This window comes from Megascapheus bottae, chromosome 12 (assembly GCF_031878675.1).
Source record: "Megascapheus bottae isolate mThoBot1 chromosome 12, mThoBot2.hap1, whole genome shotgun sequence".
Classification (NCBI taxonomy): domain Eukaryota; kingdom Metazoa; phylum Chordata; class Mammalia; order Rodentia; family Geomyidae; genus Megascapheus; species Megascapheus bottae.
The window spans coordinates 27,256,711-27,277,512 of NC_143520.1; the positions used below are offsets into that span (position 1 = coordinate 27,256,711).

The 20,802-nt window shown below is 41.7% G+C and overlaps 1 protein-coding gene across 2 annotated transcripts in view; it reads right to left on the bottom strand.

Annotated features, from left to right (window-relative positions):
• Rif1 (replication timing regulatory factor 1) overlaps positions 1 to 18,080 on the bottom strand; it is a 66,496-nt gene extending 48,416 nt beyond the window's left edge. For both annotated transcript variants that reach the window (XM_090342848.1, XM_090342847.1), the window contains exons 1-8: positions 18,009 to 18,080; positions 17,528 to 17,641; positions 16,822 to 16,900; positions 12,959 to 13,055; positions 10,795 to 10,922; positions 10,614 to 10,708; positions 9,865 to 10,054; positions 7,751 to 7,843 (exon numbers count right to left, since the gene is read on the bottom strand). In XM_090342848.1, the coding sequence (XP_090198974.1) occupies positions 7,751 to 7,843; positions 9,865 to 10,054; positions 10,614 to 10,708; positions 10,795 to 10,922; positions 12,959 to 13,055; positions 16,822 to 16,900; positions 17,528 to 17,631 (786 nt within the window). In that variant the 5' untranslated portion in view covers positions 17,632 to 17,641; positions 18,009 to 18,080. The remainder of the gene's footprint in view (positions 1 to 7,750; positions 7,844 to 9,864; positions 10,055 to 10,613; positions 10,709 to 10,794; positions 10,923 to 12,958; positions 13,056 to 16,821; positions 16,901 to 17,527; positions 17,642 to 18,008) is intronic.
• Between the last annotated feature and the right edge of the window lie 2,722 nt (positions 18,081 to 20,802).

Below are 20,802 nucleotides of genomic sequence, written 5' to 3' on the forward strand. Positions count from 1 at the left end.
CTCAGGCCCTGAGGTCAAGACAGCAAAAAAAGAATTTTTACCTAGTATATCAAGGGAGAAAACAAGTTTTAGATATTGAGCCTGGCACTGGTGGCTCATGCCTGTCTATAGTAGCTACACAGGAGACTGAGATCCAGAAGGTAGCAATCCTAAGCCAGTCTATGCAAAAAAGTCCAGTAAGCTCCATACCCAAAATAACCAGCAAAAAGGAGAGCTAGGGTGGATGAGGCTCAAGTGACACTATCAGCCATGCAAATATGGGAGGCCAAAGTTCAAACTGGTACTGGCAAAAAAAAAAAAGTGCTTTGAATTCTAGAGGATTTTCAGGTAAGATGCTCAACCTGTATCTGTATGAAAAAAATAAGCAAAAATTTTTAGAAGGACTACAAGAGATGGAAAATTCTGAAATTAAATCCTTTCAGGTGGCTCAAACTGGCATGAAAATTGTCTGACAGACCATCAATGAAAAAGAAATTAAATTATATTTGCTAACATCAGGTAACTTCCAAATACTGTGTATGATTACAATGGAAATATCTAACAAAAAGGTAATAAAGTATAAATGAAAGACAAGAAAACTACATATCCAGAGCAAAGAATTATATAAACAGTCCTACATCAAGCAATAAAGCACATGTAACATTTTTTTTAACCTTTCCAAGACAGGGTTTTATTATATAATCCAGGCTAGCCTCAAACTTGCAATTCACCTGCTTTGCTTCCCCAGTGCTGAGATTACAAATGTTCACCACCATGTTTGGCTAATTATATAGTATCTAAAATGACAACAAAAAGGCTTAGAATATCAGAATCCTTAAGAAATCTATTGAAGCTAATAAATTTAGTAACTACAAAGATCAAATCAGTCTTATGCATAAATGCAAGTAATAAACAATCTGAATAGCATATTAGCAAAGCAATTTAATTTACCTAGCACCTAAAAAGTGTGTATCAATGATAAAGAATTGGTTGTCATGCAAATTTAAGAGTGTACTTACACAAACTTAGATGGAATAGCCTTCCATACACCTAGTCTACAGGGTGTATATATGGTATAGCTTATTGCCCCTAGGGCCAAGGTGAACAAAACACAAGATTAAGTCAATCACAAGAGAAGATGAAGCAACTAATACACATGATAAAAGTGAGATGCATTACTCTGAATTAACAGTATATTATTTTACAGTAAATGTCTTTATCCTTAGAGTACACTGTAAAACATATACATTAAGCAGTTAATGTTGCTTATTATGATCCTTTATGTATATACAAAATTATACTGTTATACGACTGGCAGTGCAGTTTGCTAACAAGATCACTACCAATACTGGAATAATAAAACTTCAAGACACTACACACAGCAAGTATACGTGCGGTCCTGGATTCAAATCTGGAAGTATAAAGAAAGAAAGAAAATAGAAAGTTATGAAGATAAGTGGGCCAAAAGACAAAGTCCACTGAGACTCTTCTCTCCAATAACAAGCAAAAAAGCCAGAAATGGAAGTGTGACTCAAGTAGTGGTATAACAGAAAAAAAGCTAAGCAAAAGCACAAAGCCCTGAGCTTAAGTACAAGTATCAATAAGGGGAAGAGGGAGGGAAGCCAGGCACTAACAGCTTCTGCTTTGCAATCCTAGCAACTCAGGAGACAAAGATTTTGAGGACTGACTTTCAAAGCCAGCCCAGAAAAGTGCATGGGACTCTATCTCCTGTTAGCTACCAACAGCAGGAAATGGAGTAGTAATTTGAGTAGATCACTAGCCTTGAGAAAAAAAGCTGAGGGTGGCAAACAGGCCCTTAGTTTAAGACCGGCACCAAAAAAATAAATAAAAATAAAATAAAATCATACAAATTACCAGTGCAATCTCTATCAAGATTCCATCAACTGGCCAGATGACAGTGGCTCCTGACTGTAAACCTACTTACTCAGGAGCAGTTCAAATGTGGCCTGAGCAGGAGAGTTCATGAGACTCCAAATCTCCAATTAATTACCAAAAAACTGTAAGTGGAACCATGGCTCACGTAGGTAGGGCACAAGACTTGGTCACAAAAGCTAATGGACAGTGAGTACCCAGGCCAAGTTCAAGTACTGATACAGGCACAAAATTCCACAACCTTTTTCAGACCAAAAAAAAAAAAAGAACAGTAGTAATGACCAACAAGTTTATAGATCAAGGGAATAGAGCTCAGAAAAAAATCCCTGCATACACATTCAAGTATCTCTGACAAGGGTCCAGAACTATATTGAACTGTGAAAAGCCTTTTCAACAAATGGTGCTAATAAGGCTGGTAGCTCATGTCTGTATCATAGCTACTCAGGAGGCTAGAATCTGAGGATCTCAGTTTTAAGCCAGACAGGGCAGAAAAGTTCAAGACTATTATTTCCAATTAACCAACAAAAAGCTGAGTGAAAATGTGGGTTCATGGCAGAGCATTATCCTTCAGCAAAAAAACAGAATACAAGGCTCTAATACAAGTACACGTACACGTACACACACACACACACAACAGAATGAATATAGAACCTGATACAAGACTTTTTTTTTTGGCCAGTCCTGGGGCTTCCTCAAGACTAGAGCTCCACTACTTGAGTTACAGCATCACATCTCGTTTTTTCTAGGTATGTGGTACCTAGGAATGGAACCCTGGTCTTCATGAATGCTAGGCAAGCATTCTACCACTAATCAAAATTCCTGGACCTGTAAAACATTTTTAGTGTGGTACTCAGGGGATGGAAGGTATCCATGAGCGTTTTTTCTCCTCAAGGCTAGCACTCTACCAACTTGAACCACAGCTCTATTTACAATAAATCTCAAGGACTTTCCTTCCCAGGCAGGGAGGCTGGCATCCAACTGTGATCCTCAGATCTTAGCCTTCTGAGTAGCTAGGATTACAGGCAAGAGACATTGCAGTACAGCTTACACAAACTTAATACATAAAAATAACTTGTGGGGGCTGGGAGTTTGGCCTAGTGGTAGAGTGCTTGCCTAGCATGCACGAAGCCCAGGTTCAATTCCTAGGTACCACATATATAGAAAAAAAGCCACAAGTGGTGCTGAGACTCAAGTGGTAGAGCTCTAGCCTTGAGAAAGTCCAAGGACAGTGCTCAGATCCTGAGCTCAAACCCAGGACTGGCAAAAAATAAATAAAAATTAACTTGTGGATGTGAGGGGGAAAACTAAGAGCAAGAAGAGGGGTGACACTGTCCAAAATGAAATGTACTCCTTACCTAATTTATGCAATTATAATCCTTCTATACCTCACCTTTATAATAATTTTTTATTTTGTAATTCCTGGATTTAGGGACAGCTGCATGAATATGCCGTAATAGCAGACAACTAAAACGTCTATTTTACTTCACAAAACTGTGGATACAGTATAGTTTAATGGTAGAACACGTGCTTAACATTTTGTAGGACCCTGGGTTTGATCTTACCTCCAACCCCCAAAAAGTTTGTTCAGAGAACATTATCAATAAATCAAGAAGACATACTAAGCCAAGTTCTAATCATACCTCAAAGCCAGATGTGAGATTACTTTTCCAATTGACCGGGCAAGAATGCCCGCTTGGACATGTGGCAAAGCACCAAATAGGAAAAAGCCCAGAGGCCTTGAGAGCAAACTCCAGTACCAGCACCCATTCCCCCGTCTCCAAATAAAGCAGGGAAATGGTGGCTCATTCCTATAATCCTACTCCAGAGGCAGAGATATGAGGATCCCAGCTTGAAGCCAGCCCAAGCAGAGAGAAGAATCTCAAACAGGCATTGTACCCAAACACTAACCATGAGCAAAAAAGCTAAGGGAAGATCACCCTGGCCCTGAGTTCCAAATCCCAGTGCTGGTTTATTAAAAGAAAAACCTGCTGGGAGGTGGCTAATGCCTGTAATCCTAACTACTCTGGGGGGTGAGATCTGAAGATCGTGGTTTAAAGCCAGCCAGGGCACTAAGCACATGAGACTCTTATCTCCAATCTATCACTAGAAAACAGGAAGTGGGACTCCAGGGGTAGGGTAGTAGCCTTGAGCTGACGAGCTCAGGGACAGTGTCCATGCCCAGAGTTCAAGCCCCACGACTAACAAAAAAACACCACTACCAAAAAAAAAAAAAGAAAGAAAGAAAAATCTGCCAGGTACCAGTTGTTCATACCTGTAATCCTAGCTATTGAGGAGGCTGCGATCTGAGATTCAAGGTTCAAAGCTAGCACAAGCAGAAAAATCTGTGAGACTCTTTAATCACAGAAAAAGCCAGAAGTAGTGCTAAGAGTGTTAAGAGTGCTAGCCTTGAGCCAAAGGAGCCAACTGATAGTGTCCAGGCCCAGAGTTCAAGCCCCAGGACTGGCAATGAAAAAAATAAGGCCAGGTGCTGGTGGCTCACACCTATAATCCTAGCTACTCAGGAGGCTGAAGATCACAGTTCAAAACCAGCCTGAGCACAAAAGGTCCTAGAGACTCTTATCTCCCAATTACCACTCGAAAATGAGAAGGGATGCTTTGGCTCAAAGTGGTAGAGTACTAGCCTTGAGCTGAAGAGCTCAGGGACAGCGCCCAGGCCCGGAGTTCAAGCCCCACCACCACCACCAACAAAAAAATTGTAACACACATAGGGCAAAAGATTAACATATGGACTATATTATGGACCACAATAAAAACCCAATTCAAAAATGGGTAAAATTGGGGCTGGGAGTTTGGCCTAGTAGTAGAGTGCTTGCCTAGCATGCACCAAGACCTGGGTTGGACTCCTCGTTACCACATACATAGAAAAAGCCAGAAATGGCGCTGTAGCTCAAGTGGCAGAGCTCTAGAAAACCCAGAGGGCCCTCAGACCCTGAGTCCAAGCCCTGAGACAACAACAAAGGGGTAAGTGGGATAAAACAATTTGTTATATTGCGGACTGCTTTAAAGCTTGAGATAGTCTGTGCCTATAACTTCACCTGTAACCCAGCTACACAGTTGGCTGAATTCTGAAGATTGCATTTTAAAGCTAGTTGGGCAGAAGGCAAGAAGTCTCTAAAACTCCAATTAACATGTAATCACCAATCAACAACCAAAAAAAAAAAAAAAAAATTCAGATTGTGTGAGGAAGCTTAAGCAGAAAAGCTAAAGGACAGAGAGCCCAGACCCTCAAGGGAAAATACCACACAATCTTTTTTTTCTGTGCTGTGTAAGTAGTTAAAATGTTATCACATGTAAAGACTCCGATTCTATCTCTTAAAAAGAAAAAAAAGGGGCCGGGAGTTTGGCCTAGTGGTAGAGTGCTTGCCTAGCATGCATTAAGACCAGGGTTCAATTCCTCGGTACCACATACATAGAAAAAAAGCCAGAAATGGTGCTGAGGCTCAAGTGGTAGAGCTCTATCTAACCTTGAGAAAATCCAAGGACAGTGCTCAGGCCAGAGTTCAAGCCCAGGACTGGCAAAAAAAAAAAAAAAAAGTAATCACATGTGCTTTCTGACAATATAGATACCAGAAAAGAAAAAAGTAAGTGGAAAGCCAGGCACAGGTGGCTCATGCCTGTAATCCTAGCTACTGAGGAGGCTGAGATCTGAGGATCATAGTTCAAAGCCTGCTCATGCATTAAAGTCCATGAGACTCTTAATCTCCAATTAACCTCTAAGAAACAGGAAGTGGTGCTATTGTTTAAAGAGCAGGGTGGTAACCTTGAGCTGAAGAGTTCAGGGGCAGCACCCAGGCCCAAAGTTCAAGCCCCACAACCAACCAAAACAAAAAAAAAAGTGAATGAAGAACTTGGGACATTTCCTTGGATAACATAAAACAAATGGTCAGACTGCATGAAAAATTAACATTAGAATAGTAATCTAAAACTGAACTTCACATTAATTAGGATGACTACTACTAAATAAATGGTAAGGATGTTAAGTTGGGTCCTTAGTGCATTATGGGTACAAATATCATAATAATGCTGCTATAGATTATTTAGTAGTTTTTTAAAAAGTGAAACCCAGAATTTACCATATAGATGGCCCCATCAGTCTACTAAGCATAAATGCAAAAACTCAAGACTCTAAAAACACATTCCCATACCTATGATTACAGTCATATTCACAATAGTAAAAAGAAAGCCCAGACATCCATCAAGATGAACAAAACAATAAAAACCAGTGCAGTATTATTCAATCACTGGAAGCTTTAATATATGCTTACATGGATCTTGACACTATTATACTTAATAAATAAGCTATACAGAAAGGGCCAATGTCATGATTCCAGTTACATAAGGAAATAAGCAAATTCATACAGAAAGTACAACAGCTGTTTAACGATGAGGACTGAGTTATTGCTTTAAGAAAGTGGTAAGCAATGTCCAGCCTATGGGCATTGCTTGGGATGGGATAGGTTGCTTCGCATAGGCCCATTACTTATTCCGAATGGCTCATGAATGGAATTATAAAATATTCATATGGCACCTTGGCAGAGAAAGCTCCCAAGTGCTGGCACTAAAGGGGTAGTTTTTATCAGAGATGAAGAGAATGGTTTGGGTACAGACAGCAATGATGTTTATACAACATATTTAATACTATACCCTCCCTCAAAACTGGCTTATAGTTACACTTGATTTTTCACTGCTCACTTCACATTCTATTAAATGACCTCAAAAACTGAATTAGCAAATACTGGCCATCTATACAAAATACTATTGTGTTTATTTGATCTCTTGTTAACTGCTTAATAGACAGCCTTTTTTCATGGTCCTCTCCAAAGACACTGTACTGAATACAGGTTAATTTTCTACCATTGATCTAAAAGCCAACAGCACACTGTAAATTCTGTCACAACAAAGCTTATTTAACACACATTCTACACAGGCAAATCACAGCCTTCCTGTACTTAAGAACACTTTCTAGGGCTGCTTAAGAACACTGGCTCAGGGCAGAGTGCTTGCCTAGCATGTATGAAGTTCAATTCCATGTAAACAGAAAAAGTCAGAAGTGGTAGAGTGCTAGCCTTTAGCAAAAGAAGCTCAAAGACATTGTTCAGGCCCTGAATTCAAGCCCCAGGACTGGCAAAAAACCAAAATAATCAACAACAAAAAAAAACACTATCTAGACAACATCCAGCCTGGTACTTAAAGAACTTTTAATAGGCAAGTGACTAAAACCAATCACAGTATCATCTGAAACTACAAAGACCATGAAAGAAACCTGTTTAAGGTATATGAAAGCTAAAACAAAAAGTATAATATTGCTGAACATTCAGCTGAGAACATATGCTTCTGAGTGACTAAAATTCTTTGCTGCTGTTTATCTATACATGATGTAAAAGCAACACAAGGACTAATACAGTATTAACACTTCAGTAGCTACAATCAGCCGGTAAGACAAAAATAATGGAAATAGAGGAGGTAGGAGGGAAAGTAGGAGAAAAACGTGAGAAGGGGTATCAATATTCAAGAAGTAATGTACCTGCTACCTGACAAATGTAACTGTAATCCCTCTATACAATACCCCAGCAATAAGATATAATAAAAAAAAAATGGTACTAATGGCAATAACCCAACTCAGATTAAACCAAGAAATTGTCAGACTCTGGGAAAGACAAACAGGATCTTGGAGGGATACTAGTGAGGAGGGATAGGTCAAAGATACAAAGAATATGGTTGAAGTAGATTGCCAGCATGAAAACAACAAAAATCTAGAAACAGAAAAAAAGGGAGAATGATAGAGGGAGTAACACTGGAATACACTACATGACCAAAAACCCTTCTTGTACAACTAATGTATAGTTATATCACTTACCTTTCCAAGAAGTTTGACAAACAAAGGCCATAATTTTAATACATAGGTCTCATTTTTGTTCATAAATAGTTTTTGGAGTTCTGAGATCAATTTCTGTAAACAAAAATAAGGTATTTTACTACATAGTATCTTCATTCTCAGCCAAACAGCCTTTATCCCAAATTAAATAAGCAGGTGTCAGTGGTTTACATCTATAATCCTAACATAATCTTAACTACTTAGTACATTGAGATCTGGAGGATCACAATTCAAAGCCAGCCCAGGCAGAAAAGCCCATGAGATTCCATCTCCAATTACTAGCAAAATTACTGGACAGATAGGTCATCTTAGCCATGAGCTTTAGCTTGAGTGAGAGCGTAAGGACTCAGGTTAGATCCAGTACCAACTAGCACACACACAGCAACAATACCTAGACTGTACTAGTACATTAATGTGCTCACTTTCTAGTTCTAACCATAAAGCCATTCATCAGTATAGATTTTCTGTAGGGGGAAAAAAACTTCTGAATATAAACTCAGAGCCATTCCTTCTGCACTCAAGATTTTCTCACCAAGAATGAATTTTTGAACTTACCCTCCCAACTTCGTCATTAAGGGCACTTGCCATATACATCCTTAAGCTCAGATGACCTAATTTTTACCTTCCATGTCCACCTCACTATTCCTTCTGATGAAACAATCTATCTCAAGAGTAGGGAATTTTTTGCTGCGAAGGCCCATCTGAGTTTCCAACATCCTCCTTGGGGGTCTAGATTTTTGGCTCACACCCAAAATTCTAGCTTACTCGGGAGGCTGAAATCTAAAGATTGCAGCTTGAAGGTAGGGAGGAAAATCAGTGGGACTCTTATCTAATTGGAGATAATCACTATCAAGTTGGAAATGGAGCTGGGGGTTCAAGTGGTAGAGCTCTAGTCTTGAGCAAAAAAAAAAAAAGAAGAAGCAAAAGCAAAACCTTAGGGATGATAACCAAGTCCTGCACACCTACACACACAAGAAAAACCTCTTAGATTTCTTTTTGGTCAGTCAGTGCTCTTGAATTCTGGGCCTGGGCACTGTCCCTGAGCTGTTCAGCTTAAGGATACCCCTTGAGCCACAGCGCCACTTCATATTTTAGTGGTTAGAGGGAAGAGTTGCCACTTCCTTTTCTAGTGTTGGAGGTTGAGAGTCTTGAGGACTTTCAGGCCTGACTTTGAACTTAGCCTCCCAGGTAGACAGGATTATAGGCATGAGCCACAGGAAGCTGCCTAGCCTTTAGAGATTTCTTTTTCTTTTTTCCCAGTCCAGTGGCTTGTACTCAGGGTCTGAGCACTATCCTTGGGCTTTTCAAGGCCCAGGGCTCTTAACACTTCAGGCACAGCACCACTTCAAACTTCTTCTGTGTATGTGGTACTAAGGAATCAAACCCTGGTCTTTGTGCATGCTAGGCAAGCAATCTACCACTAAGCCAAACTCCCAGACCCTTCTGAGATTTCTTAAAGTTCTGCCTGTGGTTGGTTCCCTTCATAGACCAGACCAAGTGACTCACAGGACCTGTGAGACAGATGATCCACATACCTACTCCACTCTGTCTTGTCTGTGTTATACTTCAGTATACCTTCTTTACTTACACTAGAAAATAAGCCCAGTCTTCGGTTTGCTACTACAATCTAAGTACCCAGAACAATGTACTTCATGTAACAAGATAAAGAAAAGCCTATTAAAGGAACAAAGCCCAGTATATCTCAGACCTGAAGCAATGTAACTAGGAAACTATTGCAACCAGATGGACTTATCTACTGATATTATACAACCCTAATAGCACTGAATGAGTTACAAGTCTTTTTCAGAAACAATCCTATCTATATTCACCATCTACTGGACATGTGAAAACTGCAGTAAAAGTGAATTTAAAGAAATCCATTTATACAAAGTCGTTCTTTACTTTTAAAAGCCTGGGGCTCAAACCCAGTGTATCATCTTTACTATGTACATGTTTAATCACCCCAAATCTTCATTTTAATTCCAAGCTAAACTCCCCTATTACAGCTGACTGCTCCAGTGAGCTGAGAGTCAATTTGAAGCGTTATACAGTCCACTCTAATGTGGCAGATAATTTGTACATAATGCAGTACTTACGGTAGTCATAAGCTGCTCTGTAATAGATGCTATTTCTTGTTGTTTCTGAAGCAACAGTGGCATTCCCATCTCTAAAGCAGTAGCTCCCCGTAAATGGATCCTCTGTGCTGAATGAACTAATAATGGGATGACCAATTTTGCCCACCTCACTGATTCTTCTCCCATTTGAACTGGTGCTTGTTCTATTAGCCTAAAATAGAAAATTCAGTGACTAAATTAGTTTGATCTAACTTTCAAATTAAACAACAGGGGCCAGGAGTTTGCCTAGTGGTAAGAGTGCTTGCCTAGCATGCACAAAGACTGAGATCTGAGGATCAAGGTTCACAGCCAGCCCAGAAACAAAAGGACCTAAGACTCTTATCTCCAATTAACCTCTAGAAAAAGGGATGTGGGGCTGTGGCTCAAGAATAGGGTGGCAACCTTGAGCTAAAGAGTTCAGGGACAGTGCCCAAGCTGAGTTCAAGCGCCATGACCCACCAAAAAAAAAAAAAAAAAAAAAAAAAGCCAGAAGTGTGCTGTGGCTCAAGTGGTAGCATACTGTCCTTGAACAAAAAGTACAGGGACCGTAGCCACAGAGTTCAAGCCCCAGGACAAGAAAAATAAATGAAAAATAAAAAAAACCACAAAGTCCTGTTCTACCTGGAGTATATTGCAATATAACAGTAATTAGTATCATCCCAGATCCATAAACTGTAAACTTACACATTCTAAACTTCATAGAATCCAAATACATACATCCAAATACATACCTTACAATAACATTTAATGCTTCATAAACAATAATAGCAGAATGCTGCTCTCCTTTATTAAATAGTATTTCTAGTGTTTCAATTATACCAGATACCTAGAAGACGGAGTGAAATACAAATCAAATGACAGAATTCTGACTTGGCATACTACATACTTAATACATATAAAAGCTATACTCACCAATTTGCCAATAACCTCAGTGGGAATCGTCTGTTTGGATAATATCCAAAGTGCCCTGGTACACATATTTTTATCTGAATTTTTAATAACATCATTCACTCTTAAAAGCAGTTCCTTAATATTGTCCTCTAAAATAAAAAAAAAATTTTTTTAATGATGTGCAAGTTTACAATCTGTAAAACAGAGGAACATACTCTAGTTAAAAATGCAGACACAAAGAAAAAGAATCACAGAATTTCTGTGAATGACATCAAGCTTCAAAATACAATCAGGAGGAAGTATCATGGTCAGTAAAATCCAAATCAAGACACTTTGTAAAACTTAAATAGCTACAGGTCTAGGATAATTTGAGAGGATTTCATGACTCCTATATCTCTGCTTGAAATGACAAACTACTTGAGGTTACTCCTACTTCCTATAAAAAGGAACAATTAGGGGGCTGGGAGTTCGGCCTAGTGGTAGAGTGCCTGCCTAGCATGCACGAAGACCCGGGTTCAATTCCTCAGTACCACATACATAGAAAAAAAAAAGCCAGAAGTGGTGCTGAGGCTCAAGTGGTAGAGCTCTAGCCTTGAGAAAGTCCAAGGACAGTGCTCAGGTGCTGAGCTCAAGCCCAGAACTGGCAAAAAAAAAACAATTAGCTAGGCACAAATGGCTTATGCCTATAAAAAATGTAGCTTAGGGCCAGGAGTTTGGCCTGGTTCGATTCCTCATAGAAGAAAAAAAACAAGACTAAAAAATGCTAGCTACTCAGGAGGCTGAAATCTGAGGATCATAGTTTGAAGCAAGCCAACGCACGAAAGTTGAAACTTCAATTAACTACTAAAAAAGCTGAAGTATAGCTGTGACTCAAGTGATAAAACACTTGAATTAAAAAAAGCTCAAGAACACTGCCCAGGCCCCAAGTTCAAGGGGGGCAAGACTGGCACAAAAAATCATTTTTTTAAAAAAGGACAATATAAGCCAGGTATTGGTCAGTGGCTCACTGCCTTTAATCCCAACTATTCAGGAGGTTCAGATCTGCATGAAAGCTGTGGTTCAAAGCCTGCCTGGGTAACAAAGTCCGTAATTTTCTTACCTCCAACTAGACAACAAAAAAGTCAGAAGTAGAGCGGGTATGGTGGGCGCAGTGGGGTGGCTCTCACCTGCAATCCTACTTACTCTGGAGGCTTAGATCTGAGGATCAAGGTTCAAAGCAAAGCCAGTGTCCCTCATCTCCAATTAACCTCTAGAAAACGGGAAGCGGTACTGTGGCTCAAGGGTAGGGCGGTAGCCTTGAACCAAAGAGCTCAGGGACAGCGCCCAGGCCGAGTTCAAGCCCCATGACCCACACAAAAAAAAGTCAGAAGTAGAGATTCAGCTCAAATGGTAGAGCTCTCGCCTTGCAAAAAAGTTTAGAGGCAGCCCCTGAGTTCAAGCCAAACTGGCACCAAAAAAAAAAAAAAAAAAAAGATGTGGAGGAGCACACCTGTAATCCCAACACAAAAGGCTGAGTCAGGTCATCCTTGAGTCTAACCTGAGATAATAGTGAGACTCAGAGAGAAAACAGTAAAAGAAAACAAAAGCAACAACTATTTGATACCCTCTATTAATCACCTCCTCACTTTTATCACAGCAAACTGCTGAATATTGCTGATACTTATAAAACATCAGGTTCCGCACTTTTATTCTACTCCTGGTCCCAAATTATCCCATACTTAGCATTATCATGAGAACTTTTCAGTTTAGCATGTTCCTGGCAAATATGGCTGAATAATCTATAAATTAGTATTCATTGACAACAGCTATGTTTTACTAAAACCAAAAAGTTTTTTGAGAAAGAGGTTTTTTTTTCAACCATCACATTTTGACAGGCAATCAAACATATTAAGCATGTGTTATACCTCTGAACTTTATGGTCCCTGCCAGCATATTTAGATATTAATCTAAATCTTCTCACAAATAAATCTGAAATCAGGTTTGATAGAACATGCCAATATCCCATATTCAAGCATTAAGAGGATCTGAGGCTAGTTTGGTCTACATACCAGACCTTCCCTCCAAAGACAGAGAGGGCAAGAGATCCTAAACTGCATGTTTGAAAATTAACCCAAATATAGCCGTTCTTTTAGTAGTATTTATATTTTAAACTAAAAAAATGTAATAGTACTACTAATAATCTTACCTGATAACCCAATGGTAATTTTGGGATTATGAAAACAAAACCCCAAGGCCTGAAGAGCAGCACAACTTAGCTCTGAGTTTGGACTGGAAATGTGAGCCTACAAAAAAAATTAATATATTGAAAAGAAAAACTGAGGGGAAAACAATTTTTTTAGAATAGCCAATTACATGCAAAACAAGTTCATTACATTTTGAGCAAATCAATCTTAGTGAAAAGGTTTAAAAAAAAAAAAAAAGATAACCAGCAGGGCAGATTGGAGGAACAAGGTTCAAAGTCAGCCCAGGATCTGAGACCTTTATCTCCAATTAACTTCTAGAAAATTGAAGTGGGGCTTGGCTCAAGGGTAGGGTGGCAGCCTTGAGCTGATGATCTCTGGGACAGTATACAGGCCCAGTTCAAGCCTCATGATCCACAAACACACACACAAAAAGATAACCAAGGGCTGGTGCATAGCCTAATGGTAGAGTGCTCACCTAGCATGCACAAAGCCCTGGGTTCAACTTCTAGGTACAACACTCAGAAAAAGCTGCAAGTGGTGCTGTGGCTCAAGTGGCAGAACGCCAGCCTTGAGTAAAAAGTGTCCAAGGACAGTGCCCAGGCCTTGAGTTCAAGCCCCAGGACTGCCAAAAAAAAAAAAAAAAAGACAACCGAGTATAAATAGCTTGGCAATGAAAAGATGAGGGAATTATATAAACATCCATCCACTGAAAGAACATTCTTAATATAAAGGACATCTATATCCACGTAAAAGCAAATAGCCAACACATTAAAAAATGTTAAGTTACTGGAAAAAGCAGAGTCCTAGTGGTTCAAGTTTATAATCCTAACTACTCTATACTAGTAGAAATATCAGCCTTCAGCCAACCAAAAGAAAACATAAGGCCCCACGTTCAAGCCCCAGTACTGACAAAAAATAATCCCTATCGTCTTTTAAAGCACAATCCCAAGTGGTCCAATGGTCCACATGTCTTTCAACATCTGCCTTTAATTTCATGCCACATATATTATACATATATTATATATAGAGAGAGTTTAATTTTACTGTAAAGATGTGCAAAGGAGTTAACAGTCATATAAGCAAGTTATGAGTACATCTCCTTTGAACAGTGTCATCCTCTCCTTCATGCTCTCCCTGTTTTTCCTCTACCCCCTCCAAGATGTATGGTTGATTTCCAACATGGTGTCTAATGAGTTATCACTGCTGAATTGATTCATCCTTTGTCCCCTTTCCTTTTCGCAAACTCATGCCACCTCTGGCCACTTTCTTTTTTTGGGGGGGGGGGCTGTCCTGGGGCTTGAACTCAGGGCCTGAGCACTGGCCTTGAACTTTCTCAAACCTAGTGCTCTATCACCTAAGACACTCAGCACCACTTCCAGCTTTTTCTATGTATGTGGTATCAAGAAAACGAACCTGGGTCTTCGTGCATGCTAGGCAAGCACTCTACCTGTAGGCCAAACTCCCGGCCTTGGCCACTTTTTTTGTACCAATTCTTACTTCAAAGTGATTTGTATCTTCAATAACCCTATTAAAACGGTTTCCAGATTTTTTTTTTTCAATAGTTGTGTCCAGGTCACCTTTATAATTAAAGAAAGCAATCAAAAGACCCAACTATAGGATATAAAAGATATTATAGGAACTTATTCACTTAAAAATCACTTAAGATTTATGATTTTAAAGGGTGCTATGCTCTAAACACAATAGCTAGCACGTGATTATGATCAACTTTAATAAAAAAAACATTTGCTTGAGATCATTCAGTGGTCCTTGTTTTTGGCATGCCCTCTACCACTGAATCATACCCCAGTTCAAAAGTAGGGGGGTCCATCTTCAAGAATGTTATTACACAAGAATGTTATTACAAGTTTTCAGACAATTCTAGCTCAAGCCCCAACAGTAACAAAACTAGTGTGATTTTGAAGCACTGTCCTTTAACTCAAATGGATTGTTTTTGTTGACTGGACTATTACTTTCTATGTGCTCCAAATAATTCATCTGGATTTTTTATTTTTTGGTGAAAATAGGTTATGAACTGAGGGTCTCTAGCTTGCTAGGCAGGCACTCAAGCGATTAAATTTTTCAAATAGGTGTAAGCAGGTTTTTATCCTAGGCCAGCCTTCCCATCAACAGCCTCCAGCTAGGATATCCAATTGGATATCCAATTTAAGTGGAGATTTTGACAAGGAGGTGGCTCACTCCTGTCATCCTAGCTACTCAGGAGGCTGAGATCTGAGGATCAGGGTTCAAAGCCAGCCTGGGCACTAAAGTCCATGAGATTATTACCAATTAACCACCAGAAAACCGGAAGTGCCAATGTTGCTTAAGGGGTAGGGCAGTAGCCTTAAGCTGAAGAACTGAGAGACATCGCCTATGCCCAGAGTTCAACCCCCTTCTCCCCCCCCCAAAAAAGCAAATAAAATATACCCTTTCTACCTCCAGAATGGCTGGCCTTAGAAGATTAGTCCCCAAGTTTCACTAATCTGGCATGTGATATATAAACCCTACTTAGAAACAGCCTAGTTCAAATTGTATACAACAGGATTTCTGATCCAATATGCTCTTAAATATCAAATGTATAAAAGTATCTTTTTGTTTGTCTCAGCAATAGGCTTGAACTCAGGACCTTGTGTTCTCACTTGGCTTTTTCTGCTCAAGTCTGGCACTCTTTGCGTGCTGGTCCTTGAACTTTTTTGCCCAAGGCTAGTGCTCTATCACTGGAGCTGCACCTCTACTTTGTTTTTTGGTGGTTAATTGGAGATAAGGCTCACGTTTTTCCAGTCCTGGCAGGCTTGATTGCTCCTAAATAGCTAGGATTACACTGATGTGGTATATTTATCTCCAATATCAAATATTCTACTGAAATGTAAAATTATACCAGGTTTTACCAGAGGATTTCATTTAAAAAAAAAAACTGTTAGGGAAGGTCATGAAGCCCCCTATATTGTGAAGTGAGAACTTTTGCTCCTCACTTAAGTGTATCTTAAGCTTCCAGGATGTAGAGAGGTGGGATGTTCAAAGACAGCCTAGGCAGAAAGGCTTGTATGATATTCCACTTTCAATTAACTAGCAAAGTACAAGACTGGAGGGATGGCTTAAGAGCACTGACAAGCAAGAAATGCGAGATGGAATGCTTTGGATTCAGGTGTCCATGGTTGACTGGGGGAAAATGAGCCAACTTCTTGACATTAACCAAGAAATACCAGTTGGAATGCTTTGGAATCAGGTGTCCATAGTTGACTTTGGGGACATTAAGCCAATTTCTTAATCTGTAACATAGGGAAAGGACTAGACTATCAGCTGGGATGTACAACAAAGAGGTAGAACATTTGCCTAGCAAATGGCCCTGGATTCTGAAATGTCAGGGGGAGGTGGAAAGTAGTAGTAAATTTCCAGTTAAACAACAACAACCAAAAAAACCAACCCACTAAGTGGAGTCTGAGTGCCAGTAGTTCATGCCTGTAATTCTAGCTGATCAAGAGGCTGAGATATGAGGTTGGCTGCTGAAAGCAAGACCTGCCAGGAAAGTCTGTAAGACTCTCATGGACTTTTTCTGAAGAAGAAAAAAAAAAAGCTGGAAGTGGCACTGTGTCTCAAGTGGTAGAGTGCAAGCTTCAAGCCAATAAAAGCTCAGGGACAGTGGACAAGACCTGCAACCTGAGTTCAAGCTCCAGAACCAACCAAAACAAGAAAAAGTTAAGTGGAGAATACCTGATTAAAAATCAAGAGTACCTGATACATTTTAAGTAATCATTTGAAAAAAAAAAGTACAATAATACAGTCAATACTACAGCCATTTACTTTGGATTCAAACTTTCTGGTCAGCTGGATGGTTCTCCAATGTAGTAAAGCAAAAAATAATACAGACCTTTAAAACTGTGCACAGCCGGGGGAAATTTTTCTCCACTTGTTCAATGATTTCTTTTCCTTCTTCTCCAGTCATACGACTTAAAAGACAAAACACAAGCTTAAGCAAAAGGCAGAAAGAGAAGTACTGTATGGCTGGCTCAAAAGATGTTTGAACTCTCTAAAACAAATCCACCCAGTCCTTTAGGTACTTCAGGATACACAGAGTACATGCATTAAAATGACTTTTTGCCTCCACAGCATACTTAGTTTGGACAGCTTTAGATGTGAAGAAGGGACTGGAATCCCTTGACAAATTATTAATTTTATTAAAATTACTCTTTACCACCATTCTGAAAACTATCAGGCTACTGGGCTAGTTTAAGAAAAAAGAAAAAGCCCCGAGTCACTATTTTTCTAATACATCGGGGAAATGGACACGGAGAACAACTCCTCACGCAACTCTGGGCAGCTGAAACTTTTTTTTTTTAATCCCTCACTTGGGATTGGGGGTAGTGGCTCCTTCCTTCCTTCCAGCCCAACGCTGAGGCGCACCGGGAACGTCATTTTACTACACCTTCGTCCCTCCCCGGCCAGCACCCCAACCAGTCTGCAATCCCGGCGTCCTCTCCCCGCTGCTAGATAAAAACAAAGTAAAACAAAACAAAAAAAAACCAAAGGTCCGTCTCCCCGTGCACGCCCAGCGGAGGCGCCCGGAGCAGGCTCACCTGGTCAGGGTCAGGTACGCGTCGGTCTGCGCCCCAGCGGAGGCGGAAGGGTCCTCCAGCGTCTCCAGGAGCGGCGCCAGGGGGCTGGGTCTCCGGGTCATCATGTCGGCTTCCCTACGGCCCCAGCCAAGGAGGAAAAAGCCAGTGTCCGACCCTCCGTCCCGCGGAGGGGTCCCGGTCCCCGACACCTGCGCCGCCTTCCCGGCCCGCCCGGCCCCCCCTCCCCACCCTCGCCCGGCCGCAGCGTCCCCACCGCGCAGCCCGGGGCGCACGAGCTCCGGGCCCCGAGCTGCGTCCCGGGCAGCGCACGATCTCGCGCACGCGGGATCCCCTCCCGCCACCACTCTTCCCGGGCAGCTTTCCACCGAGCGAGGGGCGGGAGTGCGGGGAGCAGAACCGCGCGCGCCGCGAGAGGTGAGAGGTGGCGCCACGGGAAGGTGGGGGGGGGTCTCGGCCTACTGGCGCGCGCAGGATTACTTACCCCCACGGCGGCCGAATGGGACCGGGTTCTGTTGGCTGCAGCCCCGCGAGACCCGGATGCAGCCGCCGCTCCACTTTTCCCAGCAAGCACTGTTTACTCACGCGTGCGGCCTGCTCCCGCCAGGGCCAAGATGGCGGCGGGGGGCGGAGCCTGGGGCGCGCGGGAGTCCGGCAGGCCTGGCGGGAGCGGCTGGAGCCAATCCTACGGGCCGTGGCGCAGCGCCGACGTCGAACACCTCCCACTCCCAGCCCCCGGCCTCTGGCCCCACCCTGCCCCTCGGGGTCACTCTGAGGGGGTGGGGGGAGTTCTGCCTAAAGTAAAGGATTTCAGATTCACCCCCCCAGCGGGCCTACCGAAAAGTTAGCCCCTGGGCTAAGTTTGCAAACTGCCAAGTTTTATGCTTGGTTGACGTGTGGGACTCTGTGGATAAAAGATAACAGGACTGTTTTCTGGCTTGTTTCTGTGTCTGGTTTTTGAGGTGCTAGGGATCCAACGCTAGGCTTTGAGCATGCAAGTGCTCTCTCTCTCTGAGCTACAGCCCCAGCCCCAGACTGTCGAGCCTGGGTGCTGAGAGCGACATCTTAGGCAGGCCCAGGTTTCCAAGTGACCACAGCAAATGAATCTCCCTAAACCTCAGTTTCCTCCTTTAGGAAAGTGAACTCCCCTCGTCAGTTCCGAGAAGAAAACGTGGGAGCCGGTTGGGATCAGTCCTATTCAGTACATAACAAGCCCTGAAATTAAGGCTCCATTAAAGTGTAGATTTCTGCATGGGCTGGGCCCGGCCCTTCCATCACGTGATGGTTTTGCTTTACAGAGTTCACCCAACCCCCCACCCATTCTTCGGTTTAGAGCCTCCTGGGTAGGCGTCGAACCAGGACTTGATCCTTGGAAGTACAGTTAACGAACCTTCATGATATGGTTCCCTATTTCAAACGCCTCTAAGCTTTTTCCATAGCTGGTAGGAGTGTGGCAACTTTAAACCAAGCACTGAAAGGCAACCTCGTTTTCTCAATCTGGCATCTCAAGTTCCAGGCCCAGAGATTCTGAGTTCCCAACCCTCACACAATACAATCATTAGCCTAGAAATGGACAGTGTTCTGCTCCTCCCTGTATCATATGCATTTACAAAATGTCCACTAGGTCAAGAACTCAGTACTTGGTATGCTATTATTTTGTTTTTGCAATGCAGAAAGGGAGTGCAAGGCCTTGTGCTAGACAAGCCCACAATATATACTTTGTGTGTGTGTGTATGTGTGCCAAACTGGGGCTTGACCTCAAAGCCTATTTACTGTCTTTTAGCTTTTTTGCTCAAGACATGCTCTATCATTTGGACCACACCTCCATTCTGGCTTTTTTTTTTTTTTTTTTTTTTGCTGGTTACTTGGAAATAAGAGTCTCACTGGCCAGGTACAGGTGGCTCAGGCCTGTAATCCTAGCTACTCAGGAGGCTGAGATCTGAGGATCAAGGTTAAAAGCCAGCTGTTGTGGAGGAGGGGGTGGTGGTACAAAAGTTGGTGAGACTCTTTCCTCCAATTAACCACCAGAAAATGGGAAGTGGTGCTGTGCTTCAAAGTGGTGGAGCATTAGCCTTGAGCTGAAGATCTCAAGAACAGCACCCAACCCTATGACTGGGGGAAAAAAAAGTCTCACTGGACTTTATTGCTTTGTCGAACTTCCAACTTCAGTCTTCAGATCTCACCCTCCTGAACTTGAGTGGCTAGTGTTACAGGTGTAAGTCCCTGGCTCTGGACTGGAAGTTAGACTATTGGTTTTTTGTTAATGCCAGTCCTAGGCCTTAAACTCAGGGCATGGCCACTGTCTCTGAGCTTCTTTTACTCAAGGCTAACTAATATGCTACCACTTGAGCCACAGCACCACTTCCAGCTTTTTCTCTTTATGTAATGATGAAGAATTGAACCCAGGTCTTCAAGCATGCCAGGCAAGCACTCTACCACTAAGCCACCTCCCCACCAAGGAAATTAGACTCATAATGAACAGATATGTCTGGTTGAAATATAAAGGCTATATGAGCAAGAAGGTTCTAAGAGCAGCCTAACGTGTTCTTTAAGCTCTGGAGAAAAAATCACAGGTTTTCTGGGCTCTGAAAGAACATTTTTTTTGTTGTTTTTTTGTTTTGCCAATTGTGGGGCTTGAACTCAGGGCCTAAGTACCGTCCTTGGACCTTTCTCAAGGCTAGAGCTCTACCACTTGAGCCACAGCACCACTTCCCACTTTTTTCTTATGTATGTGGTACTGAGGAATTGAACCCGGGTCTTCATGAATCGTAGGCAAGGACTCTACCCTAGGCCAAACTTCTGGCCCCTGAAAGAATGTTTTTCAAAAGAAAAAGAAATTAATTGATTGGAGGTGCTGGGATGTAACTCAGTAGCAAAACCCTTGTCTAGCAAATGCAATATCCTGGGTTCAATCCTCACTACCAAAAACAAAATAATATGTGTGTGTGTGTGTGTGTGTGTGTGTGTGTGTGTGTGTGTGTGTGTGTAGTTAAAAGATAGATTAGAGCTCTATGGTAGAGCACCTGACTAGTCACAAAGCCCTGAGTTGATCCTCAGTGCCAAGGAGGAAAAAGGAAAAGAAAAATAGAAAAATATCCCATCATTGGTGGCTCATGCCTGTAATCCTAGCTATCTACTCAAGAGACTGAGATTTAAGGATAATAGTACAAAGCCAGCTTAGGCAGTAAAGCCTGAAACACTTATCTCCAATTTACTGCCAAAAAAGAAAAAGAGCTACAAGTGGAGCTGTGGCTCCAACACCTTGAGAGGGAAAAAGC